Source organism: Gracilinanus agilis, chromosome 2, assembly GCF_016433145.1.
Source record: "Gracilinanus agilis isolate LMUSP501 chromosome 2, AgileGrace, whole genome shotgun sequence".
NCBI classification, from domain to species: domain Eukaryota; kingdom Metazoa; phylum Chordata; class Mammalia; order Didelphimorphia; family Didelphidae; genus Gracilinanus; species Gracilinanus agilis.
This window is the reverse complement of record NC_058131.1, coordinates 625,023,904-625,051,785: the sequence shown is the minus strand read 5'-3', so window position 1 is coordinate 625,051,785 and position 27,882 is coordinate 625,023,904. Positions and strand designations below refer to the sequence as shown.

Genomic DNA, 27,882 nt, shown 5'->3' with positions numbered 1-27,882 from the left:
AGATATGGATCAGCCTAGATGAGCTCTGAGGTCCCCTCTAACTGTGAGATTCTGGAATCTTCGTCAAAGCAACAATATTTTGGAATCATTTGAGTGGGAGTAACTATCTTAGATGAGAGTAATGTTTGTTTGTGGCAGAGGCTGTTGATGCCTTCATTGAGCATAGGAAATAAAACAGAAAGACAATGCAGAATTTTTACATGAAAGTTTGGTCGGGTTCTTACCAGGTTTCCTTTTTCCAAAATAAAACCAGGGGCAGTTTTTGCAGGAGTTACCATTGATCATAATTTAGAATGAGCAGGGAGCATGGTCTGACATTTGAGAATGGTGAGAGAGAGAGAGAGAGACAGAGAGACAGAGAGAAAGAAAGAAAGAAACAGAGAGAGAGAGAAAGGGAGAAAGAGAAAGAGAGAGACAGAGAGAGACAGAGAGAGAGAGAAACACACAGAGAGAAACAGAGAGAAAGAGACAGAGAGAGGCACACATACACAGAGAGAGACAGAGACAGAGAGACAGAGAGAGACAGAGAGAGACAGAGAGAGACAGAGAGACAGAGAGAAAGAAAGAAAGAAACAGAGAGAGAGAGAAAGGGAGAAAGAGAAAGAGAGAAAGAGAGAGAGGGAGAGAGAGAAAGAGAGAGAGACAGACAGANAAGAGAGAAAGAGAGAGAGAGAGAAAGAGAGAGAGAGAGACAGACAGAGAGACAGAGAGACAGAGAGACAGAGAGACAGAGAACCATCAACAGAACCTAAAATTGCATTAAGATTAAGAGCAGGGAACATTCAGACATCAGATAAAGTCTTTTATGTTGTAAGTAAAGAAGTAGTTTGTGTAATATATCTGTACCCTTTGCCAGCTGCTCCAGTGGGCTATATATAGGGTAGTTGGCGCATCTTCATAAATTGAGTAATCCCATCTCAAGAGTGAGATATCAAAGCTAGATCTTGTAGGAATAATCAGGTCTACTTTCCTTGATAACCTTGCAAAATTCTTGTCCTTGGCTACCTAATTCCTCTTTAGGACCATTCTTATCCTACACCAACCACAAAGTAATCTTGCCCATGACTAATTCATTCTGAGAGCCTGTCCACAATAGTTTGGTCATGGCTAAACCATTCTTTGTTTTTTTTTTTTTTTTTTTTTTAATTTTAAACCCTTTACTTCTGTGTATTGACTTATAGGTGGAAGATTGGTAAGGGTAGGCAATGGGGGTCAAGTGACTTGCCCAGGGTCACACAGCTGGGAAGTGTCTGAGGCCGGATTTGAACCTAGGACCTCCTGTCTCTAGGCCTGGCTCTCAATCCACTGAGCCACCCAGCTGCCCCTAAACCATTCTTTGGATAGTCACCTACCTATAGAAACAAGAGAAAGGCAGCATATTACTGAATAGTTCTTCTTGACTCCTTTCTTTTATGGACTGATACAATAGATGGATATCCTTTATGTACATGGAAATAAAATACGCAATACTTTATACATATGTTAAATGCTTATTGAGCTGAATTAGGTTGACTCTGCTGCTGACATTTTGCTTTTCTTGGATAGGTGGCTTACAAATCTGGGAATGAGCACTGTATTCACCAATACACCATCAGCAAAGATGAACCACTCTTCCTGCAGGCCAGGGCTAATGCCCAGCATCTCAGTGAGGTACTACGAGAGGGATTGGATGCCAAACTCTTCTTTTCTTTAAGTGGGATTTTAGGGGACCTACCTCATTTGAAATCTGTGCCCACTAGACTGACCCAGACGATGTGTTAGTGCTTTCTAAGGTAACATGTATTATTTGTATGGACTAGATCCTTATCTAATTCATTTGGGAGTCCATGAAAGGTCTGGTTTAGCTAGCATGGGGAATTACCAGCACGGAAAGTCCCTCCAAAAACACAGATTGGCACCTATTTTTGCTTTAGTAATTAAGTACTAGGGGGTTGCCCTACCTCTAACTTGTATTTTATTTCTTACCAGCTTTTGAGGATGAGAAGGGGATATGAAGGAAGGGTGTGTAGGAGGACTTATTTGGTGATATAACTCAATTATTCTTTATTATCCAGTGAGAGAAAAATGTCTTAGAATCTAACTAAACTCCTGCAAGAACATGGACTGTGTCTTATGTGAATTCTGTATTTCTCTCTTGGTACCTAGCACAGTATTCTATATATAAATGCCTAATAAATGCTTGTGGATTGGGTAAAACTGGGGATTGTTTAGAGAACTGTAATTTATTCCCTACCAGATAACTTAAGAATCAATGCCTTTATTTCACTCATAATTTTAATACGCATCATAGTAGTTTCTTAGGTATTGACAGATGACATTGGGTGATTTCATTTCCCTTCTTAATGAGGTTATTAAGAAGTCTGAAACAACCTCTCACCGAAAGATTAATTTTTAAAAAATTGTTATCTCTTTAGAAACTGTATAAGAGCAGCTGGGAGAAACAGAAGGCAAAAGGATTTGAACTTCGTCTTGACTCCTTGTCTTTTCTGTCAGCCAAGGCCAAGAGGGACCTAGCAAGTGATGTGAGTGGCTACTCAAGCTTTTACAATGGATAATTGAATCATAGACTGTTACTGTTCAGAGAGGCTTTAGAGACCATCTAGTTGAAGTCTTTCACTTTATAATAGATAAAAAAGAGAATCAGAGAGAGGAAATCCTAGGATTTAGAATGAGAAGGGACTTAGAAATCATCTAGTCCCATTCTCTCATTTTAGAGATAATAGAAAAACTCAGAGAGGTGGGAAATGTCTTGCTCAGGGCCACACAGGAGCCCTTGAAGCATGGTCAAGATGTGAGCCCAGATCTTGGTGATTTCAAATTTAATAGAATGCTAGATATATAGGCTGGGAAGATCTGGGTTTGAAATCTGCCTCAAACACTCATTTCCTTTTGTCTCAGTTTCCTTGTCTCTAAAAATGGTGACCAAAAAAGCACATGCCTCAGTCTTGTGAAGGCCCAATGAAATGACCCAAAAAGTGATTTGCTTGAGGTCAGTTAGTTAGACCTAGCACTGGAACCCAAATATCCTGATAATAATAAAAGTAATAATCATATTACTTTACATTCCATAAAGTATTTTAAGTTTTAAAATGCTTTAACAGCAGACACTTTCTTAGTATTTTGTATGTTTTTCATTTTTTCCTCACAACAATACTGTGAAGGTGGCATTAATATTATTCCCATTCTATAGATGAGGAAACTGAGGTAGAAGTTAAATGACTTTCCCATAATCATAAAACTAACAAATATCTGAGGTGGGATGTGAACTCAGGTCTTCTTAATTACAAGTCCAGTGCTCTATCCACTAGGTTTATTGTTGAATTATTTTTTAGTCATGTTTGACTCTGTGACTCCATTTGGGATTTTCTGGGCAAAAATACTGGAGTGGTTTGCCATTTCTTTCTCCAGCTCATTTGGCAGATGAGGAACCTGAGGCATACAGGGTTAAGTGATTTGCCCAAGGTCAAACAGTTAGCAAATGTCTGAGTCCTCTATTTGATGCCCCTGGCTTCCACCTCCACTCCAGAGTTCCCCCTCCAAACACTATATATATATATATATATATTTTTTTTTAATCTGCTCTACATTCCTGCGTGACTGACCTACCTTTGATAGATCTAGGTTCTATATAATTAGAATTTGAACCCCAGAACTCCTCTCTTTCTCAGCTTCCTATGTTCCTTCTCACATTATGTGCTAACGTAGAGAGGATATAAGTTTTGTGTAGCACCCCCCCTTTTCTTCTGATTGCTGTTTGTGGAGGTGGGGGTGAGGTGAGAGGCAGGAGAGTTTTACTCAGGTTTTATTTCTATTTCTTTTTTCTTGTACTTCAAGTGATCATTAATAAATCTTCTAAAATATAATACTTGGAGTTATTGGATATTCATTTGAATCTTCCAGTTCTTAATCATTTTTGCTTGACATGGACTCCTTTGACAGTCTAATGGAACCTCAAAACAATGTTTTTAAATTATTAAAGAAAATTCCAGATTTTAGTAGAGAGGAGTAAAAATTAAGTTGGGAAATTTTTTCCTAACCAAGTGAAGACCCCTGCTTAAGAAGTTCAGTGATAGAGGAAATCTTCCAAACACTTAGCGTATTTTGTTTGTACTTAGCAATTATTATTCTACTTTGAATTATATTTGCTTGAGCATATGTTTTCTCTCCCCTACCAGATTGCCTTGAAGGCAAAGACTGTGTCCTTTTATCTCAGCATCTCCCTCAGGCCTAGAACAGGGCTTTGAACATAGTAGGTGTTCAGTAAGCTTTTCCTGAATTGGATTTATAGAAACATACTCCATCAGGCCTGAGCTGAGTTTCAAATGTTCTGAAGGGTTGTTTTTTTTTTTAATCTATTTTGACTGAGGTCTGACCATTTCTCAGGGAGGGTCTCAGGGATGCTTCTGTGTTTTCTCTCCATTAGATAAAATATAAAGAGGACTATGAGAGGTCCAAAGGCAAGCTGATTGGGGCCAAGGGTGTCCAGGGCGACTCTCAGATGGCTCATTCTCTCCAAGTGTCCAAGCTGCAGAGTGATCTGGAATACAAGAGAAGATTTGAGGATGTCAAAACTCAGTGCCACGTTCCCATGGATATGATCCACCTTGTCCATGCCCAAAAGGCCCAACATTTGGCCACCGACATAGGATATAAGACTGCCCTGCATCAGTTTACTGCTCTGCCAACGGACATGAAGGTGGAATGGGCAAAGAAGGCGTATGGTTTGCAAAGCGATGTAAGTTGTTTTAAATGAATATAGTGGGTTTAGACGGAAATCCCTGTTTATAGATTCAAGTCAAAACATTTAATTTCCTAGTGATTTCACTCTTAAGCCATGCAATCAACAGTTTCCTACTAGCCAAGAAATTGTGGGTTTATCTTCTTCACGGGATATTTTCACAACAATTTTAGCTATCATGGAATAGTTCCATATTCACAATTTTTTTTTCCATGAAAGAGTGTGTGTGTGTGTGTGTGTGTGTGTGTGTGTGTGTGTGTGTGTGTGTGTGTGGTGGGAAGATGAGATTTTATTGGGTTTTATTTATTTATTTATTTAAGAATTATAATAAAATAAATAATAATACAATAAGATTATTTATCTTAACTATGATGGAAAAGGAGGCTACCATGGGGTAGATGGACTCTGTCTGCTCTGTGGACTCTTGGTGAAAGGGCTTATTACCACGATACCTGGCAACATCAGTAGGTCCTTAATAGATAATTTATTGATCGAGTGATTGATTGTTTCGTTTACACTACTCTTCCAGGAAGAAGCAACCTCAACTGTGAAAATTATCAGTTATTTCCCTCTTTTTTTGCTCTTCTGGCCCCCTAGTTATACTTGCCTTTTTTTTTTTTGCCTCATTTAGTTCAGCATGGCACAATAATGGCCATGAATGGAAGCCTCAGGACAGGTGCTACTCAATATTGCGTTTTGGGGGTAGATACAGCCTCACCAGTGTGGTTATTCCATGATACATAGGTGAACTAGTTTCAACAAGAGATCCATTTAAATGGCCATTCCCATTAAAACTCCTTGTATAATGGCAAGTAAAGGAATATTTTGCCCCATGGAGATGTGTAAGAAGGAACTGAAACCACAGGGAGCATTGAATGTCTTGTGAAATTCCATCAAATAGTTTTCCACCTGCGTTCTGTTGTGCATTCTCATTTTCTTCTCCCCTGCATGTCATTTTAAAGAAGAAAACTGGTAAGACAGACAATGAGATCTGCTCCTTTCAGCTGCTGGAGTCAGTATTGAAGTCAATAATGAGGAAAAAGGTTGAGTCTCCCCTCCCTTCCCCTCCATATTGCAGGGTATCACATAAAGTCATCCTAAGCAGGGATGGCTCCAATTTTTAAAAATTAATTTAATATTTTTTTAGAGGGGGGAGGCTCTACCTGTGACTGTGCAGAAGCAGATAAAACAAAAGCAGGAGCTAATTTGACTCAGTTGGTCTCTGGGCTATGTCGGGATCCTTTAATGGTGCTTTAAATGTCTGAGCACCAACAATGGTGCATTTTTTCTTTGTCAGAACCAATATAGAGCCGATTTGAACTGGATGAAAGGAGCCGGATGGATAGCCACTGGGTCATTAAATGTGGAACAGGCTAAGAAGGCAGGAGAACTCATTAGTGAGGTGAGATTTCGTGACAGCATGTAACAGAACTGGCTGCATTATGTGTGCAAAATTCCTGTATAAAATTAAAATCATTTCCACTCAAAAGGCAAAGAAAAAGGCAATGCCACATGAAAGAACTCCAAACCCAGACTAGGACTGGTAATTAGAGGGAAACCACATACCAAACACATGCCAGTAGGAGCCCATATAGCCTTTGCAAAAACAAAGTAGGTGACAAATGATATTATGAATAATAATGGCAATCAAACAGCGCTCAATTGCTACCCACTAACTTACCTTTTTAATGAAGCAACATAGGAGAGATGATGAAAAGATACATTTATTGCACCCAGAAAGCCCTTTTGTCACTTTATACACACATTCTCCGTTATTCTCCTCCTCCCTTTGCTCCCCAAGCACCTTAGACATCCATGGAGTGCCCAGCACTCTGTTTTAATTCAGTCCTTTGGGTTATCTCACCTGCATTTGAATACTGAGGCTATCCAAGTCTAGCTGGACTAACTGGACCATTCCCTAAGGCATCCCCATGTTCTCTGCACTAATTGCACTACACTTTAGGGAAGGGTGTTTCTCTCACTTTTGAGGACAACCTCCTTGAACCATTCTTTGGGAGCCAGACAGGAAGCTAGAATGAAGGTCAATTCAGTTCAATTCCGTAGGCAACTGTAATACATCAAGGAGCAGTATGGTAGAGTAGACGGAGAGCTGTCCTCCGAAGACCTGGGTTCAGATTTGTCCTCTGACACCGATTGGCCCTGATTAAGTCCCCTAACAGTGACTCTCCGTGCTGTAGGCTTCTCACTAAGACTATACATTTCAGAGAAGGTGCCAGTCTGCATTGGTACTGGGAATTTTCTCACTAGGTCATTCCCTATTCAAAGATAAAACTTAGGTGTCTATCCCCATCCCCTCCACATGCCAGGCACTGTTTTGAGATCTTGGGATAAAAAAAACACCAGCCATCTATTCCCTGAAGGAGCTCATATTCTACTGGGGTAGGGAGGAAAAAGCTAGCACAAAGATGAGTAAATATGAAGTGATTGGGGAAAGTACACTAACACGTAAGGGGACCAGGGAAGGCTTCAAATAAGATTAAAGGGAGAATCTATGCAGCAAAGGTGAGGAGGGTGAATGCATTAGGCTCTCGCTGCTGAGGGTGAACATCTGTGCAATTCCCCAGCCAAATCCCTTTCCGTCCCAAGATGGCCCTAGCAACAACCCGTGCTTTCTTAATGGCTTGAATCTCTTGAAACCAACAGTAGCAACATATACTGAATTAGGACCTTAGATCAAAAAATGGAGCACATTGTGTTAGACACTGAGATAACCTAATTTCTGCCCTCAAAGAGCATATAGTTTTGTAAGGGTGAGATGACATTTGCTCATAAATATAGCACAGAGTAAAATACATTGATCCTCCATTTGGAGAATTGTGAGTCTGCCCCCTAGTGTCATTTTAGTCACTAAAAATAGATAGTGAAAAAATAAAGATATTTCAGTTTTCACCCCATGGGATACTGCATCTTCCTGAGGTTGATATTGTCTCAAGGGAAAGAGCCTCATTTACCATGACAGTTACCCTTTTTAGTGCTTTCCCCTTAAGGCTATCTTCTACCTGCTCCTTAGAAAGTGCTTAATAAGTGAAAGTTTGTCTTCCTTCCTTCCTTCCTTCCTTCCTTCCTTCCTTCCTTCCTTCCTTCCTTCCTTCCTGCCTCCCTCTCTCCTTTCTTTCCTCCTTTCATTACCCCTTCTTCCCTTTCTCCTTCCCTCCAACTCTTTTTTTTGTAAAGATTTAACAATTTGTTGTGTCTGACAGCTAGATAGTACAATGGATAGATCACTGGGCTTGGAGTCTAGAAGATCTGAGTTACAAAGTGCCTTCAGGCATTTACTAGCTGTGTGACCCTAGGCAAGTCACTTAGCCTCTTTTTGCCTCCATTTCCTCATAATAGCACCTACCTCCCAGGATCATTATGAGGATTACATGAGATAATAATTATGAAGCACTTAACAGTGTCTGGCACTAACTAAGTTCTATATTATGTGAGTGCTTCTTCTTCCCTGAGGACAGGAACTGGTTTTGCTTTTTTGTATCCCCTACTGATTAAATGCACAATATTTTGCATATAGTAAGCACTAACTGGAGACTTATTAATTGATTGATTTCTTTAACACACATGACTTTTGTTGGCTTGTTTTGTGGCATCTCAATTAATCAACAAATATTTATTATGGTGCTGGTGTTGCAAAGAAAAAAGAAATACAAAAGAAAAAAGTGACAAGATCCTTGTTCACAAAGGCTATGAAAGCTCAATAGAGGCTCAAAGACCTTTTGGTTCTGCCACAAGATGGTTCATGAGATCCTGGGGAAGCAACCTTGGGATGGCAGCAAAGGGACAACATGGCCCTTGGACATGTTATAGGAACCTATTTCTAGCTGTAGAATTCATAATAATTAGTCCAAAGATCATCTTCATATATGAAATGAAATGGAGAGTTATGATCATTCAAGGTTTATTGTTTAAAAATTAATTTTCTTCAATTGCCTGCCTATTTGTGCTGCCCCCTTCCTCATATGTATATGCTTCTTTTTGGACAGAATTATCCCATAGTAGCTTTAATTCTTTCTCTAATTTTAGATCCTGCACAAATAAATGTGCTTACCTTCTTTGATGGTCTACAAAATTCCACCTTTAGCTGTATTAAGTGATTTTTAAAGAAGGTGATTAGGGGCAGCTAGGTAGCATAGAGAATAGAGCACCAGGCTTGGAGTCAGGAGGAACTGGGTTCAAATTTGAACTTAGATACTTCCTAGCTGTGTGACTCTGGGCAAGCTATTTAACCTGGAATTCTTGTTGCTTTTCTGTCTTAGAATTTATACTGAAACCTACAGTAAGGATTTTTTTAAAAAGGTAATTAAAATTTGCAGTATTTCACAGGAACTCTACCTTCAGACCTCTGGCCACAAGTATCTTTAGAGCTAGAAAGTACCTCAGAGGTCATCTGATCCAACTCTCATTTTACAGATGAGGAAATAAGGTTCAGCCAAGTTGAGTCGCTTTCCCACGATCACATAGACAGTGACAAAGGTGGGATTTGAATCCTGGTCCTCTGACTCCAAATCTTAGCCCCCTTTTGCTGTCTCATTTTGATTCCCTAGCGAAGCTACATCTGTGCCATCTGGGCAGATCTCTACTATTTCAGGATGAAAGCTGAATACTGGTGAGAGTCACACTACACCCAGGCAGCCTCAGTACACGCAGGCATGTTGACTCAAGAATTTTCTTTGGGCAGAAGAAAAAGCACACTCTAATCTTTCTGGCCCAGAGACAAGTGGGGAGCTGGAAATAGACAGTGAGAGAAATGATGACATTACCTTGCTTGCCCTTTAAATAAATTGGCCAGATGGGGGAAGTTCATTGGGATGAGCTTTGCTTTTAGAAAGGGTGAATAGGGTGGCTATAAAAGGCATCACTTCAAAGTTCCTTAAAATAACAATTAGTCTATTTTAATTGCAAATATGGTTTGCTTATTTTTATTTTTTATTAAAAAATTCATTTTTACTCACTTTTCCAGGAACACATTTAAAATTAGCTAAACGCTGCTTTGCATTTTGCAATCTAACTCTGAATTGTCATCATTTATATTTTTGTCTCATTTTTATTTATAAACCCTCTCAGCGCAAGGCTCTATATGGAACAAGTCTTTACGAGTACTTGGATGAGTGAATGGATGTTTGAAAGTCTTTTACTTTCTGCCATGACCCCTTTTTTGACTAACAGCATTATTTTTGTCATTGTTATCATAAACATTCCTGAAATCCCACTCTGGGAATGGCCTAAATGGGATCTAGGAATAACTGCACAGCCTGTGTTACCTGGCATGTTAATGGGCTTTTTTTTTTGACTGTCATGCTCCTGTGTGGGAAGAGAACAGAAAACTTCAGATGTTAAATGTAACCGTTCCAGAATTTATTTATTTATTTATTTTTTGCTTAGAGGAACTAAAAATATGTAAACAACATACTACACACTATTTGAAGCCTTTAAAAGCCCATTTCTAAGTGTGGCTCTTAAAGTGTTTTACTGGGATAACCTAATTTTGAGGTGTTCTCTTTGTATCAGGTAGAACTACTTTAATGTTAATTGACACAAGGTTATGCTGAAATTGAAACAAATATTAACCCGAAGGCACCCAGGACATAAAGATGGAGGAAGTGGAATTATAATTATGTTCACAAATTCACTCTAATCTCAAGCAACCTATGATTTTTCTCTTTCAAATGGCATGAAAGAACCACACAAAATTCACAGCTTTGATCTTTTTCTGCTCAACAGAAGAAGTACCGTCAGCATCCGTGGGCTTTGAAGTTTACCAGTATTAAAGACACTCCTGAGATGGTCCAGGCTAGAATTAGTTATACCCAAGCAGTGGATGTAAGTTATAATGTATATACATTATGATTATGGGGTGGGATCCTCTTTCAGCAACCTGAGGGAAACCAAAGCATTCTCAGACTTGTTCTCCCTGTCATCCCAAGGAGGAGCAAACTTCTGTGTCCAAGCGAGGTGTACCTAGAATGGGGTGGCTTTTCATTGGTACAGGGGGTTGTTTTCTTTATTATGAGAAGCAGGGGGTCTGTCCTCACCTTGTAAAGACCCATCCAAATTTGTTTTCTCTGTACTATCTTCTATTGTGATGCTTCCCTATTTTCTACCCCGACTCCGTACCAATCTTTATTTTTTTAAGGCACCATTTTTATAGCCAGAATTTTTATTTTTATTTTTGTTTGTGTTTGTTATTGTTTTGTCTTTTGGTTTTCTCCCAAATGGCTTGGTGCTACACCGAGCCCCAAAAGGTCAGGTACCTTTGGCACTGGAAAATGTTTTGAGTGTTTTCAAACTCAAATTGAAATTTTTCAAACCATTTCTCTATCCGCTTCTGAGTTCTGATAAGAAGTGAAACAAATCCAATCAGAATTTGCCTTTGTGTCTATCTACACAGCACAGAGTTAAATAAAGATGCAGGTATTTACTCATTTTACCCCACTAATGGAAGTTCTTTGGACTTTAATTAGGCTCATCTGCAAAGTGATGGCATTGGATCAGATTATTTTTAAGACTCATGATAGTCTGATGATGATATAATTAGAACTATAAAAATCCACATTATCCTAATTTGGCTGCTTACATTGAGATATTTTTTCCCTTTGCCTTGCTTATGCTCTCTTCACTATGTCCTGTGTAGACATGCCTAAAATATTTTCAAACCATCTCAATTTCTCACTAAGTAGAACATTTTTGGAAACTTTAGGCGAGAGCCAAATTCCCCATTACAACTCCGAATTGAACAGATGTTTTTTGTCGTTACTGTACTTTGTTGGTTTGACATTCTAGAATAATCTGAGGTTTGTCTTAATGCTTTCAAATTGTAAAGGCAATGAATTGTGTCTGTCTTTATTTTAGACTCAAAAAAATAAACACTGAAAACTGGGAAAGGTGGATGGTGAAACAGAATCTCTTCTATATTGAGAAAACTGCCAGATCCTTTAGTTAACCAACTCTAGGGGGCACTGCTGTGATATTTAGAAACCTGGGCTCATTAAATAAGATTTGGGGGCTGGGACAGTCCAGCCCAGAATATTTTATAGTTTAAATGGGAAAGACCCAGAGACCCCATACCAGGGTGCCAGCATTTATTGTTACATTAATAACAAGACCAGGTCCCAGTGCAGCATGAGTATAGCCTACGTTAGAGCAGATATAGGTGAGGGATTGATTGTAGATGGAATCAAACACAGTGAAAACTTAAGGAAATAAAAAATTATTCAAGAAGGCACCATCATCGTATGTGGTGGCTTTTTAAGATCTCTACCTGCTAGTAGCTCGTAGAGGAACACAATTATTATAAATTCCTTTTCTGTCCTCATGCTATGGTTGTACAGTTGAAAGAGCCCTTAATCAGAATCAGAGGACCTGGACTTGAAACTCAGCTCTCTTACTACCTGTGTGACTTTGGGCACATCCCTTGGCCTTTCTGAGCTGCTTTTCCCTCATCTGTAAAATGAGGGGGTTGGACTCCATGACCTTTCAGGCCCTTTCCACCTCTAAATTCTATGATTTCAGCTTCATTCTTCAGTTGAGAGTTAACTTAGCAGGGGAGGTCTCCATCTGTCATATTCTGAACAGTGAGAAAGGAAGAGAAATGTTCCCGTGAGACCAGAATATCTAAGGAAGGATGGGTAGGATGTTAAGATCTGGCCACAGGTAGACATCCACGTCATTCCCCCTGTCTCTTGATTGCTAGAGTAGCTCTATGGGATGGATTCCATTCTTAATCAGAAACTATTCCCTATTTGCAGAGGCTGTATAGGGAGCATGGAGAAGACATAAAGCATCATTACACTCAAACTGCTGACCTCCCTGAAGTACTCCTGGCCAAACTGAATGCCATGAACATCAGTGAGGTGAGGATGACTTTGGAAAAGGATGCTATTCTCCAGCAAAAGATTTTGTATTTTTATATGTATTTTACATATATTTAAAAAAAAACAATGACTCAGAGAAAGGGAACACTTTCCTTGGAAAGAAGGATAAATCACTCTTTATATGAAGGACACTTACTCTAAGGAATTAGAATGGGGAAGCATGGGTATATGGTGTACTGCCTTGAGTCTCTCCCCAATCCAGTCCATCCTCTACTCAGCTGCCAAAGTGATTTTCTTAAAGAGGAGTTCTGATCATGGCACCCTCTATTCTTTAAACTCTCGTGGCTACCTGTAACATTCAGGAGCAAATATAAAATCTTCCGTTTTGACTTTTAAATACCTTTAATCTGGCTTCTTACTACTTTTCCAGTCTTTTTATATTTTACTCACCTCTTGATATTCTATGACCCACTCTATGACTCCATGATTCCTTGTCCATAATGCTCCATCTCTTGACTCCATGTCTATTCATTGGCTGTACTCTCAAAATTCCCTCCCTCTTCCCTGCTGCCTCCTGTCTTCTCGGTCTTCTTTAAAGATTCCCCTCATAGCCCACCTTTTGTAAGAGACCTTTCCCAGCACCTGCCCCCAACCCAGGTCCCTTCCCTCTGAGATTATTTCTGTTTAAGCAGAGAGTTATGTAGATATTGGTGGGCCATTAGAATGTACCTGGAGGGAAGGGACTGGATTTTTGTTTCTTTGTATTCTCAGAACTTAATATAGTGCTTGGCACTGAAAGAACTCTTAATAAATGTTTGTTGTGATAATAATGGACTCATAAGTCATCAAAAGCCTTGGAGCTGATTTCAGAGCTGTTGTATACCAACATGGGCGTCCTCATATATTTGAGTGACTAGTTTGTACAAGGCCCTGTTCTAGGATTTTGGGTCATGGTAGAGCAGAATAAAATTTAACACATAGTCTTTGCTTCCAAGGTCTTTACAATTTGGAGAGGGAGAGAAAACAAGTGAACATGAAGATAGATAATAATTTATGATAATATGTTAAAGATGGCACAGTACCATATAGTGGGTAATATTTAGCTCATTTATATTTATATCATACAGACGTTTTTCTATAAATAATATTTGCCTTCTTGATAAGCAACATGGTGAATTGAATAGAAGACTAGTCATAGAATCATGTAGGGTCAGGGCCTTGCACAAATACTAGTTATAACTATGGGCAAGGGACTTATCTTTTTAGTGCCCCCACGCAACCTTTGGAGACTATAAATTACATCTTTAAGGGGAATTTCTCACATTGATTGACCTTCTCCCTGACAAAAGAAAAAGAAATTAAAGAAAGAAGAGAGAGTTAATTATTTTAAGCCTGAGAAAGTTGTAATGGGAAGTCAGAGGAAGAATATCCCCAATGCAAGTATTTATTGAGTAGAATAGTACCCTTGTAATAATATTTACTAGATGTATAGATGAGGAATTAGTGAATGAATTTTGGTCATCTAGTGGTTAAGAAGCCATATTGGGCCAAATGAAGAAATTGATTTGTGTCTTTTCTCCCCCAGACACGATATAAAGAGTCCTGGAGCAAGCTCAGAGATGGTGGCTATAAACTGAGGTTAGATGCCCTTCCATTCCAGGCTGCAAAGGCATCAAGTGAAATCACAAGTGATGTGAGTTTTTGCTGCGATTGCCTCAATGAAATTAAATACTTAAATGTTTTAGTACTTTTCTCCCAAATTCCTACCTCATATTCTATACCTACGGATATTCTTGCATGTTTTAAAATAACAAGTTGACTATCTCTTCTTTCCAGATACCACTGAATCTCATAAAATAAACATTTATTAAGCGCCTACTGTCTATTAGGCACTGCGCCTTAGATAAAACTGAAAACAACCCCAACCTTCATTAAACTTAAATTAAAGCATTAAGTATTTACAAGATAATTTGGAAAGGAGGGAGAAGGAGCAATAATATCTTAGAGGACAGAGAAGGCTTCCCATTGGATGCCTCCCGCATGAACTGGGTCCAGAAACTCACCACTCCATTGCTGCCCCCAACTGCTGCCATATTTGGTTCTGCCATTGCCTACAGCTGCCATTTCTGGGGCTTCAGGTTAATCTGCGAGTGTTATATGGATACGTGGGGCTCAGCTCCCCATACATATTCAGAGAGGCTCCCACTTTCTAAACCTAATATAATAAAGAAGTAAAAATTCACCTGCCTCTTTAGTTTACCAGCCACCTTCCTTATAGTATTCTATGTGATAATTGCCTTGTTCAAGGTTACACAGGTTAAATGGCAGAGGTAGGAGTCAAACTCCCTAAGTAAATTTGGTGGTATTTTTTTGCATCAAATATCTTCTCTTATTAGCAAAACATATCCATGTATTGGGGAGAAAAAACAAATACTTTAAAAAATAAAAACAAAAGCAGTTGATTGCTTTAGAAATAAACACAGGCTCCAACGAGATGGAATTTATCATCCATCCATCCGTCCATCCTTGTCTTGAAAAAGCCCCTAGGAAGACATTGCAAACAGTTCAATGCACCTTCTTCTTCCAGGCAGGACAACCCAGGTCCCAGCAGGTAGAACCAGACTGGAATTTGATTTCCTAAAGATCTACTGCCATTCCCCTGAACAGAACAGAGTCCTTTACTCTTCCTAAGCCTTGCATATGAAAGAAGACTAGACCTCTTGACTTCTGCACCACATTTTCTTTTAACTCATTCACTCTGTGACTGTCAAAAGAACAAAACATTTTCGCCCAATATCCACCTCTTCCATTCTGCGTCCCTTGTCACCTATGTATTATTATTTTTTTCTCTCCCTCTTCCCTCAGTACAAATACAAAGAGGCGTTTGAGAAAATGAAAGGGCAGATGCTTGGATCCCGAAGCTTGGAAGATGATATCAGCCTCTCACATTCGGTGCACGCAACCTCAGTCCAAAGTGATGTAAGTTGAAAAAAATGTAAATGAATGTGTCAGCCCACCCATAGTAATATTCCCAGGGAATCCAAGGGAACTCATGGTCTGTTGAAACAAATTATGTGTTTATCTTTTAGATTATTAAACACCTGAACTAGGAATTGAGCTACTTGGCTGAGTCTCAGGTTATCTGGACCAAAAAATAATAATAACGAAACCCTCACCAAAAAACCCCAAAGCAAAAAGACACACAAAAAACCCCCCCACCAAAAAACAAAAAAAAATTCCCCACACATGAAACTTTGTTTTGTTTTTTAAAAATGTTAAGAAAAAAAGTCTGCAGTCACAGAATGGGGCTGTGAAAAAGATGTTAGAATCAGGAGACCTGAGTTCTACTCCTGGCTCTTTTATTAATTAGCTTTCTTTTTAGGGTCCTCTATTTCTTCACCTATAAAATGAAGGTGTTGGGATGGATAATCTCGAAAGCTCCTTTGAACTCCAACATTGTGTAATCTATACAATTATTTGGATAAGACAATAACTATGCTTTACATTAAATGCCTCATAGTTCATTGAGTGATTGGACATCATTAGCTCATATGAGATGGATCTGTGTGCATGCATGTAGGACTTTTCTTCTAGAACACATGTAGTTTGGCTAGCCATGTGTGAAGCACGGCTTGACTTCTTTTTGCTTCATTTGCCTGCTATTTAAATCTTTCCCTTCATGTTCAGCGAGGTTATCCCTAGAGGAGGCAATATTGGGCATACTCTGCTTAATGCTGTTAATTGATTCTAGGGAAACCTAATGTTAGGAAAAACTATATTGTGGGGGGCAGTTAGTTCCATAGAAACAATATGACATGTTACAAATGAGGGATCAGCCTCATGATTTTACAGAGAGTTTGGTGAGTCCAGGACAGGATTTTGTTATGATGCATTTGCAGTGTTATTATTAGTAGAAAGAGCACTGGATTTGGAACCAGAAGCCACCTTCAAATCCTGGCACTGCTATTTATTGCAAGTGTGATGTGGGGTGAGTCACTTAGACCTCGGTTTCCTTTTCTGTGAAATGAGGGAAATGGACTAGAGGATGCCAAGGTCTCTTCTGCCTCTAGCTCTGTGATGCTGGTCAGCATAATATGTTTGGTATGGCAGGTTAAGACAGCTGCCTCAAACCCTGGGCTTTGGGAGGGTGTCAGGTAGTTGGGGCAACAGGGAAGCTAGGAGAGATGGTGAGGTGAGACCCAGAGAGCCTAGACATCTGATGCTGTCATGAATCAAAGTTTATATCAGTACAGTGGACACAGAAGGCAATGGGAGGATTGGGGCTGTCTGTCTGGGGAAATGACTTTCCTTTTGCCTGTGGAATACTCCCTCCTTAGACTGCATGTTGCTTCTTAGTGACCTCTTTTCTCTTTCAAGTTAGCTGGAGTTAGCTCTTTCAAATTATCTTAATCTGGTTTCAGAATGACAGATGAGGATTGGTGAGAATGTGGAGAGGCAGGTTGGCTGGCAGAAAACTGCAGAAAACTCTTCTGGAAATATGATATTTGAGGCAGGACTGGGATCATAGATGGAAATTGCAGGGAGTCGATTTACAAATGAGTGTATTTTTTTACATAACAATTTACAGAGAAAAAATAAACTTCCTAATATTTAGGGCCATCTAATAAAGGCATAGAGTGCCTTGGGAGTTATTTAATTCCCTGACTTTAGAAGCCTTTGAACAGAGGTTTTAAACACTTTTTTGGAGAGAATATTGTAGAGGGCATTTCTTGTTAAGATATAGGTTAGACATGACAACTTCTGAGATCACTTCCGGTTCAGTGATTTCATTGTTATTCATTTGTTCCAGTCATGTTTGATTTTTTTTGTGATGAATTTTGGGGTTTCCTTGGCAAAAATACTGGAGCAGTTTGCCATTTCCTTCTCCAGCTCATTTTAAAGACAAGGAAACTGGGGCAAATGGGGTTATGTGATTGACCTGATTTAAAATATTGTTGTTGGGGGAGACATTGGCAGTAGTATTTGCTCTTGGTCTTAGGGATGGTTCAGCCAAAGGGTATCTGTTACTTACCTCTCCCTCCTACTTTACCCCAGTCCCTTCAAGTGCACAGGGTTAAAGGTTAGTGGAAGGCTTTGGAGATTATCACAATAACAATAAAATCTTTTTTAAGGTTTGCAAAGCAACTTTCTTCACCAAGACATATTGAGGCACATAGGAGTCTTATTTTTCCCCTTTTAGTAATGGAGAGACTGAGACTCAGAGAAGATAAATTTTCTATGGTTCAAGGACTTGAATTTGGGTCTTCTGACTTTTCCAGAACTATATTCCTGTATGTCATGCTGTGTATCTATCTCCCCCTGGGCCCAGTTTCACAGTTTTGAAGTTAAAGAATAATCTTTGGATCTCTATTGTGATTTTTGCCTCTTATGAAATCAGATCTCCCACAGAACCCATAAATCAATTACATAAAAATGGTTTCCAAGAAAAAAAATTTATCACAGATGGCTAGAAAACTAAATCCATAAAGGAAGTGATGAGAAATGTGGGGGAAAGACAGCAGAAACTTAGCAGGTGTGTCCTTTTGCCTCTAGGAATTATACAGAATTGTTAGGATTGTTTGAGAAATTTCTTGGTATTTCCTCTATATTCTCTATCATTTGGGGTAAGCATAGCACTAACATGGATTTAAAAACTGGGTCATCAGCCCCAGTGGGCTAGGGAAAATGATTTGCTCTTTCTGGAGACCATTCATCCTCTCCAAATATTGGTTACAGTAAGGAAAGAGCCTTGCCAAGAATTCCTCCTGTGCCTTAATGAATGGGTAATTATATAACATTTGGACTTCACAATGGAGACAATAAATATAGTAATAATGCTATCGAAACTCTTACTGTTGCTGTTCCTGCCTCTCTAGGTGAACTACAAGAAAGGCTTTGAACACTCAAAGACTCAGTTCCATCTGCCGTTGGACATGGTAACCTTGGTGCATGCCAAGAAGGCCCAGAGCTTGGCCAGTGACCAGGACTACAAACAGCTACTCCACCAGTACACATCCTTGGCAGAAGACCTGAGGTTACGCTGTGCCAAGAAAGCTTACCAACTGCAGAGTGAGGTAAAGGGGGAAAGACCTAGGGCCATCTTTCTTCTAGGTTTGATCATAAACATCCCCTTGGGTCAATGTTAAGCCTTGAAGGTCATTTAGTGGCTCTGGAAGTATAAACTATGAAGACTATATTTATCAGTCTTTTCTTTTAGGTCTCTATATAAGGTTTGCTGCATAGCCCAGAAAGTGGCTGGTTAAGTGTGATTTCCTTTTAGAGCTATATATCAATCATTCAGTCAACAGTTTAATAAGCATTACATGCCAGGCACAGTGCTGTACACTAGAGGTACAAAGAAAGTCGAAACAGGCTCTGCCCTTAAGATGGTGGGGAACATGTAAAAGACTGCATATATGAAATATATAGATTTCTCTCCCTTTCCTTCTCTCTCTCTCTCCCTTTCTTCCTCTCTCCCTTCTTCCCTTCCCCCTCTCTCCTTCTCCTCACTCTCTCCCTCTGTCTCTCTATGTCCATCTCTGTCTCTGTCTTTCCCTCTTTCTCTCTCTCTCTCCCTCCCTCCCTATCCATCTCTCTTTCTTTGTGTGTCTCTGCCTCTATCTGTCTCTGTCTGAGTCTGTCTCTGTCTTTCTGACTCTGTCTCTATCTCTGCCTGTCTCTGTCTCTCTGTTTCTCTCCCTGTCTCTCTCTTGACTTCATATGTCTAGATTTTCTTTTCAATTAGCAATAGAAAGGAACTCTCAGAGAAGACAATCTCTCTCCTCTAACACCCTATTCATGTTCAATATGATCCTTCCATCACATAACTTTGTTACCAGGTGGAAAAAATCCAGATCCTATGATAAGCTGGGTCCAAGGAGGGGAAATTGCTTCCTCTTAATACCCTGAGCCCTACATTAGGGGTCATCTTGAAAGTGATCCTCTATACACATCATCCCTACTTCCCACTTCCTTCCTTGCTGCCCTACTGCCATTTTCTCTCTGGGAAGGGGACACAAGAAAGACTGGTTGGGGAGGGGAAAGAAGGGAGGAAATCAGACCAACCAAGACTCGATGGAGACACTTCAAAATCCTTTATAAAATCTTGGAAATGTCCAAAGTTCCATAGATGTCATTTCTAACCTGCTCATTCCTATTCCCCCTAATATGAGAATGCAGTAGGGCAGAGAATTCTTGGATTTTTGCCTCCAGACCATGTTTTCTATGTCTTTTTTTTTATAAATATCATTTCCCTCAGTTGACATATTCTTAAGGCAAGAAGATTTACCTGAGAAGAGTAGGGGAGAAAAACAACTAGGCCTGTTTGGGACCATGTCCCAAAACTGAGCCTTGTTAGATGTATGGGGGAGGGGTTGTCATCTGTGTTTTCACACCTATTTACAGAGTTTGCTGAGTGACACAAACTGTCAGGAAGTTCACAGATGGGGGTAGGAACACCTGACAAGGGAGTTGCCATGCTCACTTATTGGAGACAGATCTGTCACACAAGCACAAAATCCCTGCTAGTTTCTCTTCTTTTCATCATGACTAGACTTGGAAATCAGCTCTCCTGGCTGGTGCCTCTGCCACAGAAGTGGAGAATAGCTCAATTATCGAGTAAATGTAGGGACTTCCAAATCACTAACACAAATGACAAGACAACACACACACACACACACACACACACACACACACTCACACTCACATGCCTTGGCCAGAATATTCTGAACTCTTTGTTAGCAAAGCTCTGAATCTACAGTTAACTGATGGTACCCATTGCTTTACTTGTTGTATCTCAGCAATTATCAAACTTTTTAATCTTACTACCTCTTTACCCTCTTAAAAATGATTGAGGACACTACAAAGAGCTTTAGTTCATGTGGACTATGTCTATCTATATATGGTATTAGAAATGAAAAAAATCTTAGTATTGTTCTGACCTTGCAGACCTCCAAAGAGTCTTGAGGTCCTCCAAAAGTCCTTGGATCTCACTTTGAGAACTGCTGTTATAATTCCACAGATTTGGTGGGTGATTTTTAGTATGCTTTGAATAGTGTAAACATTTGCCCCAAACTGTTTACAAGTACAATCTAAACCTAGCATTCATCCCCCCAATATGCATATGTTTATTCATTTTAATTTGCCTGACTTCCTGACAGAAAGCACTTATGATCATTTCTCAAAACTCCTACCTCATCCAAACAATTGTCTCTCTCTTCCATCTATCCATCATTCTATCTATCTATCTATCTATCTATCTATCTATCTATCTATCTATCATCTATCTACCTATGTATCTGTCTGTCTATCTTCCTATCAGTCTGTATGCCTGTCTATCTATCTATCTATCTATCTATCTATCTATCTATCTATCTATCTATCTATCTATCTATCTATCTATCTGTCTTCCTATCAGTCTGTCTGTCTATCTATCTATCTATCTATCTATCTATCTATCTATCTATCTATCTGTCTGTCTGTCTGTCTGTCTGTCTGTCTGTCTGTCTGTCTTCCTATCAGTCTGTATATCTATCTATCTATCTATCTATCTATCTATCTATCTATCTATCTATCTATCTATCTGTCTGTCTGTCTGTCTGTCTGTCTGTCTGTCTGTCTGTCTGTCTTCCTATCAGTCTGTATATCTATCTATCTATCTATCTATCTATCTATCTATCTATCTATCTATCTATCTATCTTCCCCACCCCCTTTTTCTACATGTTTTCCAAAAGGCATACAAATATGTCATTAGAGAACTGTAAACATTCAGCTTCAGATGTTTAGTAATGATGCTCTGGCAATATATTTATGACTCATGACTATATAGTGACAAACTGAAATGATGGTCATGGGAGCACAAAAGCAGAAGAAATTCTAAATCTGGATGATTTGGGATATGTTGCACTAAGTGGTTGCTACTTTTAAATTGGATGGCTATTGACGAGGTTTAGTTGTAAACTGAACATTGATCTGAAAAGACTAAGATGACCTAACCTGGTAGAAGGAAGTGTTTGAGTGAGTTGTGAGGTAGCCTGAGTTTGAAGTGTTGATTTGTCTTTAAGATGCTCTTTGATGGATCCCTTGGCCTCCCCTGCTTTACTTTGATTTTGAAATTTAATAAAAAAGGGTTTAAATTTATGTCTGACTAACTCTTCTGCTCTCTTCTTCTCATCTTGTTTCCTACAGAATTTGTATAGATCTGACCTCAACTTTATGAGAGGTGTTGGCTGTGTTATTCCTGGAACTTTGGAGATTGAAGGAAGAAAGAAGGCTTCTGAGCTAATCAGTGAGGTAACCAGCAAATTTCCTTGGATTGGGCAAATTGCATCTGGGCAATAATATCAGTAATATTTGCCATATTATGGGAAATATCTTTAATGAAAGAAAGTACATGACTATGTTATTTATGTGTCTTGACTCATATGATTAATCTTTGATTTCACCCATTTTTATTGGTTTGCCCATTTGAGTCTTAGCTCCACTTAAGACAAGCCCTCTTTTACCCAGGACAAAAATTATTTTACTAGCCTGTAAGATGTGGTTTCCTGGTGTTGCTTTGAAAACTGGTGATTCCTTGTGTGCTTTGAAGAAAAAAATGCTGGATTCTGATCTTGGGGTTGGGAGAATAAAAAGACTTTCCCTTTGACTTAAAAAGAATCACAGTTAGTTTTTTGGGGGAGGGTCATAGACCATACTCTGAGTAGACATGGGAGCTTTCACTCCTTTTAACTGTATATGGCAGAATATGATAGAGATCATCATCTCTATCATTTTCAGTGGATTCAGTTGGAATTAGATGAGTTTAGATCCAGTTAAATATTATGATAATATAATAACTACTCCATTGAAGCCCTCTTCTCATGCCTCGTCATGGTGTGCAAGGGATATTGGATCCTAGAAGGTCATGCCTGCAGAGCCCCTGCCAGATCCTACCTACTAAACTTGGGAGACTAGATACTTAATCCTGGATAGGAGGGAGAGGTCTATCCTCATAGGGGTGGCCATTAGGAGATGATATTTTTTAAGCAAATATAGATGATCTACTGAGAGATAGAGAGCTTGGGATCTGTGTCAATGGAGAGAGTCCTCATCAATGAACTCACAGATCCTTGAATTAATTGAAAAGTTCACAAGGTGTTCAAAGAGAATAGGATGTTACATATCCTATTAGTTTTTCCAATGTCTATTGGAATGGTTCAAGAATTTATATATATCTATCTATATATATGTAGTCAGTAAAATAAACTTAAAATATTAAAACACTTCTGTGAGTTATGCTCCTCAACAAATTTAGCATTTAAACCTTTAATTTGTGTTTCCCTTTGACATCTGCAGAGAAGGAACAATGTAAACTTGCCTTTCATGTTCAGCAGCATCTGGTCCAACCCTAAACTTTTTCTTCAATTTGTTTTCTCTTACTAATGAGTTCTAAACCCACTAGATTATTCACAAGTCCAAGAGAGAACCAAACACAGTCGCTGAGAGGCTCATGGCCTTTGTCAAGCATAGTTTTATGGCTAGTATTAGTATTAGCAGTCAGACCAAGAAACTGGACCTCCTTCTTGACCTAGCACCTCATGGAACCTTTCTTTCTTTCTTTCTCTTTTGTGGGAACTCAGAGTAAATATCGCCAGCAGCCCCAGTCCTTCAGGTACACAGCTGTGACAGACTCACCAGGACTCCTTCATGCAAAATTCAGCAATCAGATTACTAATGAGGTAAAAAAAAAATCTCTACTGAAATCAGGAGTGGACTTTTAACATTGCCATGTGCTGATAAAAGGAAGGAAAAAAAATGGAACAACAAAAGTTTGGGGAGAAAAGAATCACATCCTAAGAATAATAATAAGACCAGCTGACATTTATAGATAGCACTTAAAATTTTATAAAATACTTTACATATTATAGCATTCCTTCTGGGTTCCTCCATTACCTTATATCTAATTACATTATCTCATCTTTTGCCTTCTAGTATAATTCTCTGCCCATTTTACTGTAGAGTACCTCTCAATTGTCCTCTTTGAGTTATGATATAAAGATTGGGCTTCTACCTAAAGATAACAACAGTTGAAGGATTTTGGATGATTTCTAGATTTAGAATTCTGGTCTACAATCCTAGATATTTTTAGAATCAGTTGGAATTTTATTGTGATTCATATTATTTTATAACATATATGTCAATGTTATTAATATTTATGTAATACAAATTCTTATATATTGTCCCAGCCAGATAGTAAATAATATTCACAAAAGGAAGGTAAGAATAAGACTAAAAGGAGCCTATGGCCTAATATTTATTAAGATCTTGACACCTTGTAAGGTGGCTTCTTCAATCCACTAGCCCATTTCCAAACGTCATTATCATGAATCATTAATATTGGAAGATGAAGGAAGATGCAGCATCGATGATGCTTTTGTATGACTTCTGAGATGTATAAAACTATAAGTTTACAAATAATTATAATAATTATTATACAAGACAACTGTGGTCCAGTAGAAAGAGCACTGGATTTAGAGGCAAAAAGATTTAGATTTAGTCGTGTGACATTGACTGTTACTCCTCTGAACCCATTTTCTCCTTCACAAAATGAGGATTATACCATCACTTCTCCCAGAATAGTGATGCAGATCAAATGAGATAACATATGTAAGGCATTTTGCAAACCTTTGAGTGCTATATAAACGCTAACTTTTTTTTTTGTTTGTTAAAACTAGCTTACTTATTTCTAAAATGCTTTGTAAATAGCAAAGCAATAAACAGCAGTAATGATCATGATTATGAGAGACAATATGGCATGGTGGGTAGAACATTTGCAATTAGAAGACCTGAATTTGAATTCTAACTCTGCTCCTTGTTAGCTATATGACCTTGGACAATTCATATCCCCTCCTTGGGGCTCAGTTTCCTCATCTGCAAAATGAGAGGTTTAGACAAGATGATCTTTAAGATACCTTTCTACTCTAAATCCTATAGTAATATTTGGCAACTTGACTATGACATCTTTTATACATAAAAGGAAAATGCCACCTAACTTCTTTCTTTTTTTCTTTTTCTTCCTTTCATCACACCAATCCCATTGTTGCTTCTTGCAGTACTCCTTTGTGCCTAATTACATATCTAAGTAATTGGATTGTTTAGGACTAAGCTTGTCCTTTAGTGAAACACAGTGAAATGTCTTATTCTAAAGATTTAAAGTGTACTATCCAATATATAGCCTTCCCTTTTCTTTCTCCTGTTTAAATAAATAATTTATTATAATGGTAATAACAGATAATGGATTGAAATTGGAGAGAAAAGATCTGATGCCAAATCCAATATTTAGTAGTTAATACTTATATGACCTTGAAGAAATCATTTCATCTTTGGGTCTTAGTTTTCTCATCTGTAAAATGGAGAAAGGAAGACTAGAGTAGATAACCTTTAAAAGTCATTTTCAGCTTTCACTCTGTGATTCCCACGAAAATGAAGAAACATATCTTTTTAAATAGAATTTTATTTTTATGATTAATATTTTTACAATATATTTGGATTATTTCCTCTTCCTCCTACCTCTTTCCTTCCTGAAAACCAAAACCTTTATAACAAATACTCACAATGTAGGAAATCTAGTGATGAACTGATGCCAGAAAGCCATAAAGTCCAAACTGTTTACATTTCAATAAATGGAAAATGTATACATTTTGGCAAATTAATAACAATTAACATTTCATTTGCTCCATGGTCCATTCAAATCTCTCTTCCTTTTTTATATCCTTTTAGGATTTGACTAGCCTTTCAGAAAGTACATTGCATTCTTTATATTACCAGGAGAGATGTACTTTAGTGCCCATAAAGGTCTCAATGATTGTTTTTATGATTGTTTTTTTTTTTTCTCCAGCGTCTCTATAAAGCAGCAGGGAAGGACACAAGTCACCAATACACAACAACCTTGGGTCTTCCTGAGTTCATCAGGGCAAAAATAAATGCAGCCAACCTTAGTGAAGTAAGTATTTGTCTTTGAGGTGTTGTAATGGCCAGATTTGGCTGCATGAGAAATGTTGAAATGCACCTCTCACCTTTCTTTGGTGTGGTGGGGGGCAATGGGTGTGGAATATAGATAGCATATACCTGCTATATGTCTTGGGTAAGACTCACTGGGCTGGGGATGGATTATAACACTAGAGATCTTTAAGCAAAAGCTGGGTGGCCACTGGCTAGCTTTGTCATAGTAGGGCTTCTTTTCAAGTATAGGTCAGATCTCTCTGATCAGTGCCTTTCAATCCAGAGATTCAATCAAATACAGAAATGACTTGGATGTAACGAGAAAGAAAATTCAGTAAAACTGCAATAAGTAAATAAACAGATATGTATTTATATTTGTATATAGGCGATATTGAAATTTATCTTTCAACAGAGTTTAGTTATGATCCAAAGATATTATTTTCCTGCATCTTCAGAATGATGTTGATTCGATTGTGCATGATAAGCCCAGAACTTCACTGGAATGAGTACCTTGAGATGTCCACATTAAACATATCTTTGTACAAATGTGCTGAGTAGAGATATGGAGGGAGTGGTAGCATGCACGCTAATGAGATGTTCTACACAAAATAGAAAGCTTTGGCATGTCAAAAATTGATTCATGCACACCGAACTACAAATGAGAGGGGGGTGGTTTCTTTGTTCATTGATTCATGTATTTAAAAAAAAATAAAAAGAGGAAAATCTACATGTGTTCCCACTTTAGGCAAAATACAAGGAGTCTTGGCATAATCTGTGCGCTCAAGGCTACAAGCTGACAATGGAAGCGATCCCCTTCCAGACTGCGAGGGCCTCCCGAGATATCGCCAGTGATGTGAGTTGAATGATATGACCTTCCATCTCGCCTAATTTCTGTTAACTTCATGTAAAACAATGTCTACGGCAAATTTTACTGAATTAAAGCAAATCTATAACCATGTGAGACAAGAATGTCACTTGCAGAATATATTACTTATGAATGAGAGTCTTTGTAGGAGGGAAAAAAGACTCTGCTAATCAGAAGCCAAACACAGTCAAAGACCTTCCATGGGGAACCAGGCTGATTTATTTGTAATCACAGTGCTAGAGAAATAAATGTTCTTCGTCTGTAACTCAAACCCTGAATCGGGGAGAGAAATCACCATAATACTAGTCACCAAACTTTCATCTCTTTCCATCCCCGTCCTCCTCATTTAAGGGACTTGAATTCTACTTTGCCCACTGCAATTCAGCCCACTCTGATGATAAAGTCCATAGCTTTGGGACATGAAGGTGACTTTCCCTTTCTCGTAAACAAATCATTGAAAACGGGGACTTCAAATGCATAGATCTTGTCTTTGGGGTTTAGCGCTTTGCCAAGTGCATCAGGATAAAACAGAACTTTCTCATTTGCAGTTTTTGATAAATTCCTTTTGGTCATAGGCAAAGTAGTCAAGTAGGGCCCCTTTCTCTTGCTTTCAATATCCAGCTCTGATCAGGCAAGCAGAATAGAACTGCTTTGGTTCTTCTAACCCCAGGGAGGAAGGTGCTTTATCAAGCCAGCCTGGATTTTGTTTCAGTTCAAGGGTTTTCACCCCAATAATAATCATTCCCTTGTACGAAAAAAAAAAGTGATTTTTGTAGGATTTAAAGTAAACACAGGCAAATGGAATTTAAGCAGGTAAAATGCAAATGGCTGACTGGTTTTCCTTTCACTTAAGTGTCAGTACAGACATGACTTTGTGAAGGAGAGAGGGAAATTGATTGGGGCCAGAAGTATTCTGGATGACCACAGACTTCAGCACTGTCTGCGGGTGGGAAAGCTACAGAGTGAACAGCAATACAAGAAGGAGGCACCAGGCGGAACTCAGTACCACCTCCCCATGGACATGGTGAATCTGGTTCATGCCCGAAAGGCCCAGGCCCTGGCAAGTGAGCATGATTATAGGACCAGGTACCATGACTTTACAGCACTGCCTGAGGACTTGAAGCTGCATTGGGCCAAGAAAGCCCATGCACTACAGAGTGAAGTAAGTTTTCCCCCTCTCCTATCCTTCTCTTCCCTTCCCTTGCCTTCCCTTGCCTTCCTTTCCCTTTCCTTGCCTTCTCTTGCCTTGCCTTCCCTTCTTTTCCCTTCTCTTCCCTTCCCTTGCTGTCCCTTGCCCTTCCTTTCCCTTTTCTTGCCTTCTATTGCCTTGCCTTGCCTTCCCTTGTCTTGCCTTTCCTTCCCTTGCCTTTCCATCCCTTCCTTTCCCTTCCCTTCCCTTCCCTCCCATCCCCTACTTTCCCTCTCCCATCCCCTTCCCTATACTCTCCTCTCCTTCTTTTCCTTT

General features: G+C 38.9%; 1 protein-coding gene across 1 annotated transcript in view; it reads left to right on the top strand.

Annotated features, from left to right (window-relative positions):
- Window positions 1-27,882, top strand: part of LOC123238174 (nebulin related anchoring protein) — an 88,875-nt gene that overhangs the window by 41,040 nt on the left and 19,953 nt on the right. Inside the window, exons 19-32 of the mRNA XM_044665594.1 lie at window positions 1,546-1,650; window positions 2,415-2,522; window positions 4,424-4,735; window positions 6,036-6,140; window positions 10,481-10,579; window positions 12,505-12,609; window positions 14,156-14,263; window positions 15,436-15,549; window positions 18,447-18,644; window positions 21,758-21,862; window positions 23,191-23,289; window positions 25,449-25,553; window positions 26,298-26,405; window positions 27,271-27,579. Coding sequence (XP_044521529.1) covers window positions 1,546-1,650; window positions 2,415-2,522; window positions 4,424-4,735; window positions 6,036-6,140; window positions 10,481-10,579; window positions 12,505-12,609; window positions 14,156-14,263; window positions 15,436-15,549; window positions 18,447-18,644; window positions 21,758-21,862; window positions 23,191-23,289; window positions 25,449-25,553; window positions 26,298-26,405; window positions 27,271-27,579 — 1,980 coding nt within the window. The remainder of the gene's footprint in view (window positions 1-1,545; window positions 1,651-2,414; window positions 2,523-4,423; window positions 4,736-6,035; window positions 6,141-10,480; window positions 10,580-12,504; window positions 12,610-14,155; window positions 14,264-15,435; window positions 15,550-18,446; window positions 18,645-21,757; window positions 21,863-23,190; window positions 23,290-25,448; window positions 25,554-26,297; window positions 26,406-27,270; window positions 27,580-27,882) is intronic.